General features: G+C 40.3%; 1 protein-coding gene across 1 annotated transcript in view; it reads left to right on the top strand.

The window, feature by feature from the left end:
* ctdp1 (CTD (carboxy-terminal domain, RNA polymerase II, polypeptide A) phosphatase, subunit 1) overlaps nucleotides 1-15,237 on the top strand; it is an 83,293-nt gene that overhangs the window by 16,586 nt on the left and 51,470 nt on the right. Inside the window, exon 11 of the mRNA XM_083981548.1 lies at nucleotides 4,631-4,784. Coding sequence (XP_083837674.1) covers nucleotides 4,631-4,784 — 154 coding nt within the window. The remainder of the gene's footprint in view (nucleotides 1-4,630; nucleotides 4,785-15,237) is intronic.

Below are 15,237 nucleotides of genomic sequence, written 5' to 3'. Positions count from 1 at the left end.
ATAATCAGAATTCAATCTTGTGAACTCATAAAAGGCGAGGCAATGCACCTGTCTCTTTAAGGCGCGTGCACCTTATCTGGATGAAAAGAAGTGGTGGCAGCGCTGCTCTTTTGTCCAGCAATACACAACTGAAGCTTCACTTTTCATACAAACTAACTAACGCGACTGCCACAGTTGTTAGATTTAATTAATGAGACCAACATTAATCTCCTATAAAGAGTTTAACCAGCCAGCGGTAAACCTCTAAAAACTTGCGGATAAAGTCACTTGGCTCGTTATCGCCAGCGGGAAGACGACAGAGTCGGCCCCGGGCTATCGGTTCAGTAGACCGGCTACTGCCTCTGAGACGTGCCGGTAGCATGGATGTAGCCTACTAGCCCCTGGTCGCTGCTCCCTCTGTATTTCTCCTAAAAAAAACGTCGGAGCAAATTTCCTAACAGGCGATATCGGGATAAACTGACCAGAGACTAGGGATTTAACAGTGACTTTCTCACATGAAAAAATATTAAACCTTTTATCAGCTAGCGGACCTTATGCCTAGTTGTGATGCTGCATGGCCGTGTGTGTGTTTTGAACGTTGTTTCAACATCTTTTAAATCGCTTTCTTAATATGTTTTACGTAGCCTATGGCATTTTTAAGCTTCATGTGTGTTATTGGACAGAAAGAGCAGCGCTGCCTCGGAGCATAGCCTACGTACAGAAAACACATTTACATCAATAAATAAATGTTTTACAATGAACCAATCAGTCTGTATTAAATTTTATTTAGTTTGAAGGCAAGGTTTGCAAGGTTCATCTGATGGACATCTAGGTATAGATTCACTAAGGTTTGCACAGCTTTTACTCATGCTAAACCTGCATAGGCTGAGCAATCTGCCCCTCTGTTTGTCTTTCAAGACCCTCATCACATGTTTCAAAACCAAACACAGAGAGACAGATTGTGCAGGTTTAACACGAGCAAAAGCTGTGCAAACCTGAGTAAATCTGGACCCTAGTCTAATGCTAAAATTGACTGTAAATTCACCTTTAAAGTTGTTGTTTTTTTTTAAATTTCCCGGGGGAGCACACCCCCGGACCCCCCTAGGGGGTCGGTATCTTGTCACCTTTTTTACCCCTGATGAGTTTCCACCCCTGATATAAACATACACACATATGCATACACATACCAAGACATTAACCAATAAATAAATAAAAGAAACAAAAACAAACAAACAAGATACACAGATACATACATACATATAACTTCAACCATTAGTGAAAAGCAATAAGAGATATAAGAAAAATAACAACACAGAGCACCTGCATACTTTATGGCTTCTTAACCCTAAACAACCCCGTCCCCACAGATCTTTCTAAATTTCACAACATGCTGAATATTTCAGATAAATACATGAAAATTCTAAATAAATCATAGTTAAATCATAGCTGGGGCTACGTTGAGTGCCTCCTTCCTTGTTTTGAGCACAAGCTGGCCTGCTCCATTCATCTCCAGAGATCACATCTCTATTAAAGCAGAACTATGCAACTTGGCCGGAAATAGCTCGCTCCTTCGTTGGTTTCTCTTTTTTTCCCTCTCCGGGGCTCCCCCACAGTTCTGGGAGGCACATGTCACTGTCGTAAAAAAAAAACTCGCCGCCCCACCCCCTCCACCCCCTCCCTACACGTGCTTGTGTTTACTGCTGAAGGTAGAGAGCGGTGTTTGCTAAGCACGGAGCTAATGCTAACACGGAGCTAACGCTAACAGGGAGCTAATGCTAACACGGAGCTAACGCTAATACGGCCACACACAGACAAAGACACAAAGACACAGACATACACACACACATGAATAAAGGTTCCAAAACGCGAAGGCGTGTGTGTGTGTGTCATGATGTATTACATTATCTTATAAAAGATCCATGGTGTGTGTGTGTCTGTTAGCATTAGCTCCGTGTTAGCCACAAGCCGAACTTCATCAGTACAAACATGTTTCCATGGTTTCCTCCGACTTTCCGAACTCAAACCAATCACGATTCATGACATGCATGACGTCATCTGCGTTCTTATCTCGTACTGCCGTAAGGCAGTTTCTCGCGATAGTTCTATCCATTGATGAGATTTACACCGAGACGGAGGACTGATCTTGCAAGTGCGGTTTTCAGCCAGTGGGGGGGGTGAGCGCATTGGCCTAGACCCCATTCACCTCATAATAGGTCACTCTACCATCACAGTGACTCTGAGCCGCAATAATTACAGCCGAAATCCTGCATAGTTCTGCTTTAAAGAGTAAATCCACTGATCCATAGAAAGTGAGTCTGGCCGAACTCTAATATTCCCCTTAGGCTCAGACCGATCATCAAATCACCTTGTTATCAATTTGCCTAAAAAAAATAGTTTTTTTTCTATCTAGATGCTCTGTCATCTTTTACTCACCTCCTCCTTTGACAGTTATCTCTCCCTCCACCGCTGAGATCTTGACCCTTGGGCCTCATGCAGAACTGTAGTAGTCATCTATAAAAGTGGGAGTTGTCCTATCGATGTCTCTCTGTCTTAACACCGACTGCAGATTTGTTCTTAAAGCATCTTAAATGTATGGATATGTCCTGGAGGCCTCATTCCCATTCCGCCCCTCTCTGTAAACTAAAACAGCTGTCGGTGCAGCGCTACAATAATATTTGAATTACCCCCAGTGGTGACATGCGGTGCCTCCAGCTATCAATACAGGCACAATAAAAAAACAAAAAAACAAGTGACTTTCGACTGTATAGATCGTTTATAGCGTTCGGTTGCAGGGGGGGGGATCTGTCGGTCCCAGAGAGCGTCGTGTGTCGCTCGCTCCCACACAAACCGCTGAACTCGCGTCTTAAATAAAAGTACAATGAAATCCAGGCTGCTTCACGTTACAAGGGGACAAAATCTCTCTTCCACAGAGTCAGATACTTCCCTTTAAAATGTTTCACACACATCCAGACATAAATATTTCATTGTGAAGTCAAGTTCTCTCTTTTTCCTTTTTAAATTTCCATTTACAATTTAACAAGAGTGATGTGACAGGTGTAAGAAAAGCATCCCAGCTGGTCAAAGTCACCTCAATGATCTACCACTTTATTTATTGTTGATGCGTTGGTCACAAATCCTGTGTGTCCTCCGTGTGTGTGTGTTTGTTTGTCATTGGGCTGTCACAGAGAGGCTGAGGCCTGACTGCTCCTCACTGGAGGAATACAAACTGTGACTTTATATCTCCGCACCGGGCAGTCACGCCGGCTTAAAATGTTTCAAACAGGATCCATCTGTGATGACACACTGTAATTAATAGTCACAAGCATGAAATCGACCCACTTTACACGTGGATTAGAGGCAGAGAGGAGGTTTGAGGGAGCTGCGTAAACTTGGAGTTAATCATCAAAGAAGATCTGTTCAATTAAGTGGAAGTACAGAAACATCCTCTTCTCAGTTTCAAAAGATTTTTTAAACTAATGAAGCTTCGGTTACAAAGAGGAAGCATTTGTAAAAACTCATCATCGGACTCCAGGTCAACTTTACACTCCTTCACACACTGCACTCCACATCAGCATATTGTCTGTGTAGTGAAAAATGTGCTGATTATTGCAGTTCCTTTACTATTCCTGTGCAGAGTGCTCTGAAACAGGAAAGCATTTGAAAGCAGGGTAAATAAACAAGATAAAAGAAGAAATTATTGACTGAATAATGAGATTTTGTACAATTTCAGACAGTTTGACAGCAGATACTGATGATATGGACAGATCCTGGTTTTCCAAAACCACAAACAGATAATACCAAATAGTCAATTTATAGTCAATTTATAGTCAATGGTCGGAGCCGGGCAATTTTAGGCAAAATAAGGCAATTTGAAAGTGAAAGTTCCAAAGCTGTTGCACATATAGTTGATTTGTTATGAATTTTCAAAGTTTTAAATTTGAAATTTAGAGACTATTGTCTTGTGTTTCCAATTGAGGATCATCACCTCTGCTGGGGCTTGAACTCACAACCTCTGACACCAAGAACCAGCTCCTAACTCACTGAGCTGGAAGTGAGACCTGGTGTGTGGCCTCAGAAATGGACTCCAGGCAGCAGTTGTCAAGGCAGATCTCAAAAATTGTCAAAATATCAGAAAATTTGTTATCTAAACAAAAATCTGATGATACATAAATTGCATCTTGACAGCATGGAAACAAAACAAAACAATTTGTTTTGCTTCATAAGAGAAAATCTGATGTTTAAAAATTCTACTCTTACTGTACATTGACTGCAGTTGTTCCCATGAGAGCAGAATTCAAATGGAAGGAAGGAAAGAAAGAAAGAAAGAAAGAAAGAAAGAAAGAAAGAAAGGAAGGAAGGAAGAAAGAAAGAAAGAAAGAAAGAAAGAAAGAAAGAAAGAAAGAAAGAAAGAAAGAAAGAAAGAAAGAAAGAAAGAAAGAAAGAAAGAAAGAAAGAAAGAAAGAAAATTGAGGAAAACAATAGGGTAGCAGATAGCAGCTTGACCTGCCTGGACCCTAAATAAAGAATAGGAGTCACTGCATTGACCACAACAAAAGCCTGATGCATTCAACAACTCTGTGCTGAACCAACCATGTACTTGTCTGCCTTCAAAGCGTTTGAGCTGTTTTGTTGTCTTGTTATTTACCCACAGGGGAACTTCAAAGACGCAGCAGGATGACGCGGCCGGGTCCAGCCAGGACGACGAGCAGCCCGGACCATCTCGACGGAAACGACAGCCGAGCATGTCGGAGACCATGCCCCTATACACGCTCTGCAAGGAGGATCTGGAGAGCATGGACAAAGAGGTAAGGAAGGAGGAAACACTCTGATGACTCTGCTTTTTATTCATTCCCCCTCCCAACAGAAGAGAGCTCGGTAAGAAGCAGGAATAAACGTGTCCCTGGAGGCTGATGTGGGTGACACTCTTAATGTATTTGCTTGGTGGACCTTATACATATTAACAGTGATCAGGCCATTCAGATATTATTAACTATGTTTCCAACAGCAGACAAGTGTATCCAGCTCCTCTATTGTCACCAAACTGTGCTGCTCCACCCAATAAAACAGGCTTTTTTGATGTCACCATAAGCAGCTTAATGTTCAAGAGACTCACTGTGTTTAGGTTTGAGTCGTTTTGAAGCTCCGGCATGACAGAGTCTTTGTTGTTTCAACTTCTTTCACTCCCACTTTCCTGTTCTTAACTTTATCTGATAGAATAAAGCCCCTAAACAACAGTTAGTAGGATAAAGACAGACTACAGACAGCTGTTTTAACGTTATCTCTTGATCAGAGAGGAAGTTTCCTTATCAGATGAAGTGTGTGATGTGCTCTGTTTGTCACTGCTGATGGAGCTGTAAAGAAGTTAAAACTCAGCCCTTGGATCTTTCTGCTGCTCAGTATCACAAGCAAACCACTGGCAGTTAAACTGTGTGATTATAACAACTGTTTGTATCACATCTTTCATGCAAAGAAACAGCCCATAACCTTTTACAGAACATGATTAAAATCAGTGTCAGGCCAAAATTAAATTAATAATAAACTATAACGAGTGGACAAGGTCTGACAACCCTAAATTATATAAATATTAAAAAGCATCATTAAAAAGAAAACTCATTTGATTTAATCGTCTTTCATCTTTTTAAGATCAAAGAGAGGGTTAGTGGCAAGAAGACAGAAAACAGACTCACCTGATTTGTTGTTTGAAACTTTTGAATAATTAAAAAATTGAATAAAGATCTGAGGATTTTTACTGGAACGTAAAATGAAAGGCAGTTGCAGAAAGTGTTGGGATATTTACAGCTTAATAAACAGGTAACAGAATGGCACAACTCAAGTACAGGTAGCAGGATTGCAATCAGTGTGGTGATTCAGTCCCTGCTACAAGAGGGAGTTGTAGTAATCTAAGTGACCTGTAATAAAAGTGTTTATCATCAGTTCAGCATCGTAGAGTTAAAGGGATACTTGCCATAATCCCTTAGCAGTAGGTTTGTTACCTTTAATTGTTGGTGCAAGCTATTTTTAGAACGGCGGAGCAGAGCTGCAAGCTGCTCTCGAAAACAACTCTTTGTTTGTCTCTTTGTTTTCATTATTATCTCATAGTGTGGTGAATGTGCAGGTCACAACTTGTCCACCAGAGCGTTTTGGAGTTGTTGGATTGTGTATTTGATGAGTTTGATGAGGGAAACCAAGAAATCCCATTAGCCTCCGTAGCGTAGCTCTGAGCAGCTCACGGCTCTGCTCCACCGTTCTAAAAACAGCTTGCACCGACAATTAAAGGTAACAAACCTACTCCTAAGACTATAGGCATTATGACAATGGGCCAATTTGCCAAAATGTTGAACTATCCCTTTAAAAATGTTCCAACATTAGTGATGTTCCCAACATTTCTGAATGATTTTGTGACCTCATTGGAATAAAATGTAGATGGAAGTCTTAAATAAACAGCAGCCATAACAGTGATATTTAACATCACAAAAAACATAAAGGAAAAGGAGGAGAATCAGGCCAGAATCAGGCCAGAATCGTTGACGAACGCTATAATCAACACAAAGTGAATGGTCAAAACATGATTATTGATTTTCGTCTGGTTTGGGGATTTTCAGGTTTGGTTTTTGCTGCCTTGTATTGTATTTTGTGATGACGTTAACAGTTTACCACCTCCTTGTGCCTGTGTGCATGTTTCCATGCCAACTGCTTTTGTCAGTTGTGGCTAAAGCTTCGGGAAAAGTTATTGCTTGCTTTGACAAAACAGGTCTTTCTGCATCGTCATGTGCGAATGAGACAAACAGAGTTATGTGAAATTTCATGTGAAAACATTTTAGTATGGAGCTTTAGCTAATAGATTTTGGCAAATTTAAACGGCTGCACGATATCACGCATCTATAGCTTTCAAAACATCAGAGCAACACCTCAGTAATGTTGCGTCCTCTTTACATTTGCAGCCCGTCGCCTGTTCTGATGTTCACACCCTCACATGTGCCGTCATGTCAGCCTACTTTCTGCATTTTCTGTACTTGTTGCCATTCCTACAAGGCAGGTGAAGTGATTACTGAGAGCTGTGCGCCCCCCTGCTTTGATAATACTCTTTAATGGAGGTTGGATTCAGCTAACGCTTCAGCGGAGGGGGAAATGCGCATAGCGGATCCTCGAGATCTGCCAAGAGCCTCTCAGCAGGTGATTATTCTAAAGAAAAAGCTTTGTGGCTCTTTCACATGAGATGTGAAATGTTTGAACTCAGGTGACATGTTGCCTTGTGGTAATTATTGTCCCTTTTTCCATATAATGGGAATATTTCATGGCAAAGCTGATGATTATCATTCAACAAATACATTTATGTGATTTTGATTTGCTTATTGAAGCAATCTGAAAGCTGCACTAATCTAAATATTTCCATTCAAGTGTTTGATGTTGAAAGCTTGACTCTCAAAGAATTACCTTCCAACTCTCCAGCTATGCGGTGGTGTTACAGCCCACCTCTTTAGTTTTGTGGTCGACTCCCACAGTGCTTAACAACCTCTTCTCCAGAATGTGTTGTTTCTTGATAGTAAAAAAGGAAAAAGAAAAAAAAACCCACAAAGCAGCCTCTGCGGATGTTCTCTGCGTTGGATGCATTCATACATAATTGGATGAGAAACATTAAACGTCCTCTTTATAATGAAACGTGACCAGATAATGAACAAAAGCAAATAGCGAGTTTTTAGGTAAAGCCTGAGAGTCTCATACAGGAGCATGGTGCAGAGTGAATGATCTATCTGTCCTATTTGTAGTTAAGGTGTATTAAGAAATGACATTAATCATAATATGTGCTTATAAACATTTAAAATATAGATAGAAAGAGACAGAGACACCTGACCAATTAATATTCCCATAAACGACCCTACACACTGTAACAAATAACATTCTAGTTCATTCTGCTAAAGTAGCTTTGTGGCATCGTCTCCATTAACCTTCAGCTCTAATATCGGTTATATATCCTGCAAGAAAATCTAATTTTAAGTTAAATTTAATGGAATGATTTGGATGTCAGTGTGATTGGCCATGCTTTAAATGACAAACTGATTCCTGTTAGTGGGATGCAAAAGAGCCTGCCCAGTCATTAACTCAATTGAATTCTATAGATAAGTTACTCCGTAGCTACAGGCGACAGCTCAGTCTAAGAGCCGCTGTGCCAGGCCTTTCTTTAAATAGACTTTATTATCCTTTTTTTCTCCTGCACCTATGTGCTCTAAGATGATCACAGACCCTGTAAAATTGTGACCTACAACACAGCTATTTAACATTTCCCATGACATTTCATGTACATATATCCAAGGGCTTTTGAGGCACTGTAACATGCAGTCTCTTTGGCGACAGAGAATAAAGCTAATATGTGATCAGACGATTCTGGAAACACCTAAAATGACAACATAAGGAGTAGATCGTTGTGTCAATAGAGAATGTCTTTTTGATAAAGCACCTCCTGTTGGGATGTTGGATTGTATTTGATGAGTTTGATGAGGGGAACCAAGAAATTCCATGAGCCTCCGTAGCGTAACTCTGAGTAGCTTGCGGCTCTGCTCCGCCGTTCTAAAAATAGCTTGCACCGACAATTAGTCAGTTGCTATAGCTGTCTGTCTCAGCTTCTATGCATTTGTAACAATGACCATCACTACCTGTAGGTAGCTAATGGTAATTGGTACAGTAAGAGATGTGACGTTCTTTTTGACCTTAATCCTAAAATGTAAATCAATTTAAAAAGAGATTTTGAATATCCACTTGACGGTTACACACATGATGTTCTGCAATATCAGGTTTAGCCATGGCTCCCTGTCTACAAATGTACCTAGATGGATTAAAGAGCAGGACCTTGACTGTGACCAGCTTCCACACAGTTGGAAATACCACGCTACAGTCAACAGAGCTTTTGTACGACATGATGTGTATTGCCAAATAATGTATTAAAAGCTCCTTGGCCTTTGAAGTAGCAGGTAGGTTACTACAAAGATGGATAGTGGAACATGCTAACATTTGCATCTTACACTAGAGCAGAAACACACTGTTAAATCCGTCCCTGGGTTTGTTTTTTTGGAAAGGCTGAAAGAGGCAGACTCTCTAAACTTCCTAAAATGTTGAGCACCACTCTCACTAGAGCCCCATACATCACATTAGCCTCCTTCTGACAGATCCAGTTAGTGAATAAGTGAATAGTCAATCATTCAAGTTTAGAAAAGAAAAGAAAAAAAACTACCATACCTACATATTTCTCCTTGATAATTGAAAAAGCAGTGTTCAGTGGTATTGGAACATAATAGTCCTCCCTCTCAATGAGGAAACAGTAATCCTAAAGGTAATTGTTCCTGCTACCGCTCAATTTGTACTTCATACGCTGCAGAAATAGGACATATTTTTAGAGATCATCTCTGTGTTTGAGCCTCTTAGATATCTTGATGACTGCAGCAGGAAGCAATGGAAACTGCCTCTATTATTAATCTTGAAACGGTGCATTATGTCAGTGGTTGGGCCAGGCTTTTGTATGATTGACTCACCCAGGTGGCTCAGACTCATAAAGGTTTTTCTCTGTCCCCTCTCTCGGATAACATTGGTTATTTGAAAAGGAGAGGACATGCTGTTTGAAAAAACATGTTTTTCCACAATTGTTTGAATGAGCACAGAGCTACTTTTTTGCAGTGGATGGCTGTGAGTCATTGTTGACCACAGGCTTAAATTGAATCAATTTTTTTTTTCATCAGAGAAAACCAGAATGTGTCTCACAAAGAAAAATGGATCTCTCCTTGTACGTGTGTTGTTTAATGTTGACATTATGGAGGTCTAGGAGCTGTGTAAAGGCCGGCGTCCTATGAAACGATCATGAACAGACTCGGAACTGATGTCACCACTGTTGTGGCGATTACTCATCTTCTGCAAATAGACGAGCTCTGTCCTTTCTCAGTACAGTAAGAATGTACATAAACTATTGTATAAATATCCATTTTCATTGTATCTCACCTTGGAACCACAAACAGCTTCCCTATTTATTGCCAAAAGACTGTACTTTTATGGTTTTTATCAGCCAACAGACTTGTGCAGTAAAATATTAGCACCGCAACACTGCCTTAACATTAATTTCCAATCAATTAAAGGTCAGCCTCTTGCCTATGTAGCAGTATCAAAGTGGAAGATCAAGTTGGTTAATGAGGTGTTCAGTTCGTACACCGGGTGTTGTTCTCAGTACCAGCAGCTTTTAATGTGTAAATGTGACATTTAAGTAGCTTGAACATAAAACTGAGTGAGGTTCACCATTGAACAGGGACAATTTGATGATAAATGTGTCCCATCTGGTGGCTGTTGTTGTATCGTAACACACCGAGCTCTCCACCGGTATGAAACCCACACTTTGGCATGGACCTCGGCAACTGTAATTATTGTTGTTATTATGAGCCTACTGTATGTCCTCAGTCTATAATTTGGATATGGTGTGATTAGACTGTTGCTGCAATCAGCTGTTCTTATTAAAGCTACAGACACAAGGCATAGCTGTTCTTTGTTATACAGTCAAGACTTGCAACTGGAACAAAAACACAAAAGGCAACAATCGTTTCTGGACCAACCGTGTTCAAGGTAACAGAGGAAAGGTGTTAAAGCGGTGCTCAACCATTTAAGGGCTAGTTCAACATTTTGGCAAATCAGCCCATTGCCATAATCCCTATAGTTTTAGGTTCGTTACCTTTTAATTGACGGTGCAAGATATTTTTAGAATGGCGGAAACGAGCCGCCAGCTGCTCAGAGCTCAGAGCGTTTTGGAGTTGTTGGATTGTGTATTTGATGAGTTTGATTAGGGAAACCAAGAAATTCCATGAGCCTCCATAGCGTAGCTCTGAGCAGCTTGCGGCTCTGCTCCGCCATTCTAAAAACATCTTGCACCGACAATTAAAGGTAACAAACCTACTGCTAAAACTATAGGGATTATGGCAATGGGCCAATTTGCCAACATGTTGAACTATCCCTTTAACTCATAAAAAAAATAAATCTTAAAGCTAATTCCAATGTTTCAAAATGACCAAAAGGGGACAGAGATTTCTTCTTACTTTATCACATAAAATGCGGTGGTAGTGACACTCTTCACAGACCGTAGGGGCTGCTGTACAGCAAAATCTTTGATTCATAAATTAGTGATTAACACCACTGATGGCTCAGGAATCATAATGTGGAAGTTGGATTATTTACTCCTAACATGCAAAACCAAATTGTTGTCCAACGTCCTTATGTATTGTAAAAAAGTAAGGGAATGAACTCAAGGGACAGGTTCTTTTGTAAACACTGTATTTCAAATGTCATCCTCCTCAGACGGCCTTAGCTAAAGGGCACTCGGTGACATTCTTAAATGCTCGAGATCTTCAGGGCAAAGGGAAAGAACCAATCTTAATTGGCTGGAGTAAGGTACACAGCTGACTCAGGTAGACAGCATCACATTTAAATGTCACTAGTGGTTACACGGCGCTGTCCGTCACTTTACCTGAAGCAACATGTGAGGAGTCGCCCAAGCAAAGGATTCACGGCGGTGTACCAACCGGGTGACCTTTGTTTGAAACTGCTGTTCCCTTGTTGTTTGTCTGTGATGGAGCTGGCTCAGTGCCCTTTTGTTTACACCATAATTCAGTCTATGCACACACCCAGTCCATTTGAAACAGCTCCTCCAGTTATCCAAAATCAAGTTTTTAACCCTGTTAGCACCATGTAACCAGCCTGGCTCCACCCGTCCTTAGGGATGGGGGCCTTTCACATTTGAATCGATACAATACCGTTGTACCGGTATACAACGGTACCTGTTTTCGGTACTTTTTGTGTTTATGTATGTGTATTAAAGTTATTTTGTCTATAAGAAAAATTGTAAAATTTTTGAATATTTATTTCTCAACTCCTCAGCCTTTAATGTTTTAGGGATGGGAAATGATTTTCAAATGATCAAATAGTCTTTCAATGAAAAAAAAAACTAATAGTTCATGAGACTATAGTCTTGTCTGGAAAAATGCAGAGACTGCTTGCCGAAAAACTACCCCCGACGGGAACGCGCATCAGCTGTTTTGCATGAATTTACCTAAAAAACAACTCTGTCTCGTAACATTCCATTATTATCGCATAGCGTGGTGAATGTGCAGGTCACAACTTGTTCACGAGAGTGTTTTGGAGTTGTTGGATTGTGTATTTGATGAGTTTGGTGAGGGAAACCAGGAAATCCCATTAGCCTCCATAGCGTCGCTCTGAGCACCTCGTGGCTCTGCTCCCCCGTTCTAGAAATAGCTTGCACCGACAAATCAAGGTAACAAACCTACTAAACCTCCTAAAACTATAGGGATTACGGCAATGGGCCAGTTTGCCAAAATGTTGCTGAGCAGCTCACGGCTCTGCTCCACTGTTCTAAAACTAGCTTGCACAGACAATTAAAGGTAACGAACCTACTCCTAAAACTATAGGGATAAATAATGGGCCAATTTGCCAAGATGTTGAACTATCCCTTTAACAGTGTTGGTCAGTGCCAGTTACACACTATAGCAAACAACATAAACAATTTACATTTCCAGCACCAAGATTTTTATTATTAATTTTTGTCATCTACACAGCGATCCATGTACCGTTTTCCATTTTTAAACATGCATTTCATTTCAGGAGATAAAACTGATCGCAGTTTATAGCTGAAAGTGAATGTAAAATTAGCTGGATTTTAATTCCTGTAGAATTAGCATCCAAACTGCTTCTATAGGACACTGCATTTATCAACACCTCTCAACTGCTCCAGCGCACTACGTCAAAATGAAATAAAACGCTGATGAGTTCAGGCTCCAGCAGTCAATGAGCGGTGAATGATTATTAGGCAGCGTCGGGTGAAGATTTAGACACACGGCATTGTTGGTGTGATGTGTGACGCCACCGGGGGCCCTCAGAGACGTGGCTTATTAAGGCTGGGATCACAGGAGATCAGTCACACTGATCCCAGCCCCCCCTGCAGGTATTGATCTCACTGCCGTGGTGGGATATAACCCTCAGGAGTTACTGAGCAGGAGCTGCTTTGGCATGAGTCTGCAGAATAAAGAGGGATACCGAGATTTTCTTTTACTATCATTTGGTTATGATATAGAGGCATTGAGCTGTGTTGGCCATTGATAGAAATCATGTCTCTTGCAGACAGTTTAATTTATTTTATGCATTTATCTGTGTCCATTCAGATGCGAGCCATTGGCCACTGATGTACCTACCTAATGGTAGATAAATTCACTGAGCACTATATGAAAGTCATTTTTTTCTTGCTCTGAGACTTACAGAGGAGTAATTACAGCTATAGTGTGAAGAATTGCAGCAGAGCCTCCACACGTATAAAGTGACACATGGTTCGAAGGATTTGACTCAGCTGATGATGAGATTTCTGTTGATTTAGAAGCTTCATTTAATTTTTGTCTTTGGGATAAAGTCCCAGGTTTACTTAAAGGGATAGTTCAACATTTTGGCAAATTTGTCTATTGCCATAATTCCATAGTCATATGAGTAGGTCTATTACGTTTAATTATGGTTGAATTTTGTTTAGAGATCCGCAGGGCAGAGATGCGAGCTGCTCATTGAACACAATGGAGGTGAATGGTACAGGTCCCCTGTCCCTCATCAAATACACAATGCAACAACTCCAAAAACGCATGCAAATGTTTTTTAATGAAAACAACAATGTGTAGTTTTTGATTTGCGTTAACGCGTTAATAACGCGTTAACTTTGACAGCCTTAATAATTATACATGATTATTTCATAGCGTGGTCACAACTTGTCCACCAGAGCATTTTGGAGTTGTTAGATTGTGTATTTGATGAGTTTGATGAGGGACAGGGGACCTGTACCATTCACCTCCATTGTGTTCACTGAGAAGCTCCTCACAGATCTCAAAACAACATGCACCGATAATTAAAGGTAATGAACCTACTCCTATGACTACAGGGATTATGGCAGGCGAATTTGCCAAAATGTTGAACTATCCTTTTAAACTCCAGGGTGGGCCCCAAGCTCCACTAGCAAGTCTATAGTATGCAGTAATGCTGGGGCTTTAATTGTGTTTTATTGATGCTTTTTATTTAACGAGCGTAGCAGATAAGTGCTAGAAGAGATGCTGTGGTCATGTCGTGTCATTAGGACTGCACCCTGCCTGATGAGGAAGTGATAAATATTGTGTTGTCTCGTCCGTTGATGTTAAGTTGAGAGTTTTTAACGCAGACGAGCTTTCCTGTTATCGCTGATTATTGATATCACGTGTGTATCTTTGTACTTGGAAACATCCATCGTGTATCCTTGTTTGATGAACCTGTATAAACCCTTTTAAGAGCTCATCTGCATGCAGCTGATTAGAAACCAGGACTCTGTTAATGATATGACTACAGGAAGAGAGTTACAATGTTCATGTTGTGATGTCATCAAAGCCCTTCAGAGAATCAAAAGCAGGACTCTCATGTATCTGGTGGAGTTGGTTGTTGAAGCACATGGAATTCAGTTTGTAATTTGATCCTGAAATGATTAGTCTAATAATTGATCATTGAGGCAAAAATGTGAAATATTCTCAAGCTTTAGCTTCATAACTTAAAACTTACAATATAAGCTGTTGTGGTTGTAAATTCTTATGTTTGGGTTTTGGACTGTTGGTCTGACAGAATAAGCAGTTTTTAAGATAAGGCCATGAGAACATGTTCTGTGCAGTTTGTACCAACACCCCTTAATTTTTGTACATTTTAGATTATATTTGAAATTATTTTGCCCATCAATCTATATTCAGGTAATCTACAAAGTATTTGTGTTTATATTTCCGTAAAGAATTAGCAGAGCCGCTGACCTGCCATACGTAATAACATGATCAAATACCACAGTGACATTGCAGGAATTTCCTGCGATGAGTTCCACCAGAGGCGAGGTCTGTAAATCCATTTCATTCGCAAGCAATGAGAAAAACAAACAAGTTGCAGAAACTATTAGAATTCAGGTTGGCAAGATTTATTGAGAAAGCAGGACAACATGTACAAGAACAAGACGGACAGAGTCTTGACAAGGAGGAAAAGAAAAACAAACAATCAGTCAAATCCAAAATATGAAGGAGCTCTTCTTATCAAAACTGTCTTTTTTTTTCTTTTTTTTGGGCAGAGTTTCACTGTGATTGTTCATTTGCACAGTGGAAACTAATGATGAACATATGTGAACAGAAACAAGCAGCTTGTGCTCGCTTTAATGATATCTTTATGAAATCTAATAGCTCTCCT

Source organism: Trachurus trachurus, assembly GCF_905171665.1.
Source record: "Trachurus trachurus genome assembly, chromosome: 11".
Lineage (NCBI taxonomy): Eukaryota > Metazoa > Chordata > Actinopteri > Carangiformes > Carangidae > Trachurus > Trachurus trachurus.
The sequence above is the reverse complement of the archived record's forward strand: the minus strand, read 5'-3'. Positions and strand labels throughout refer to the sequence as shown.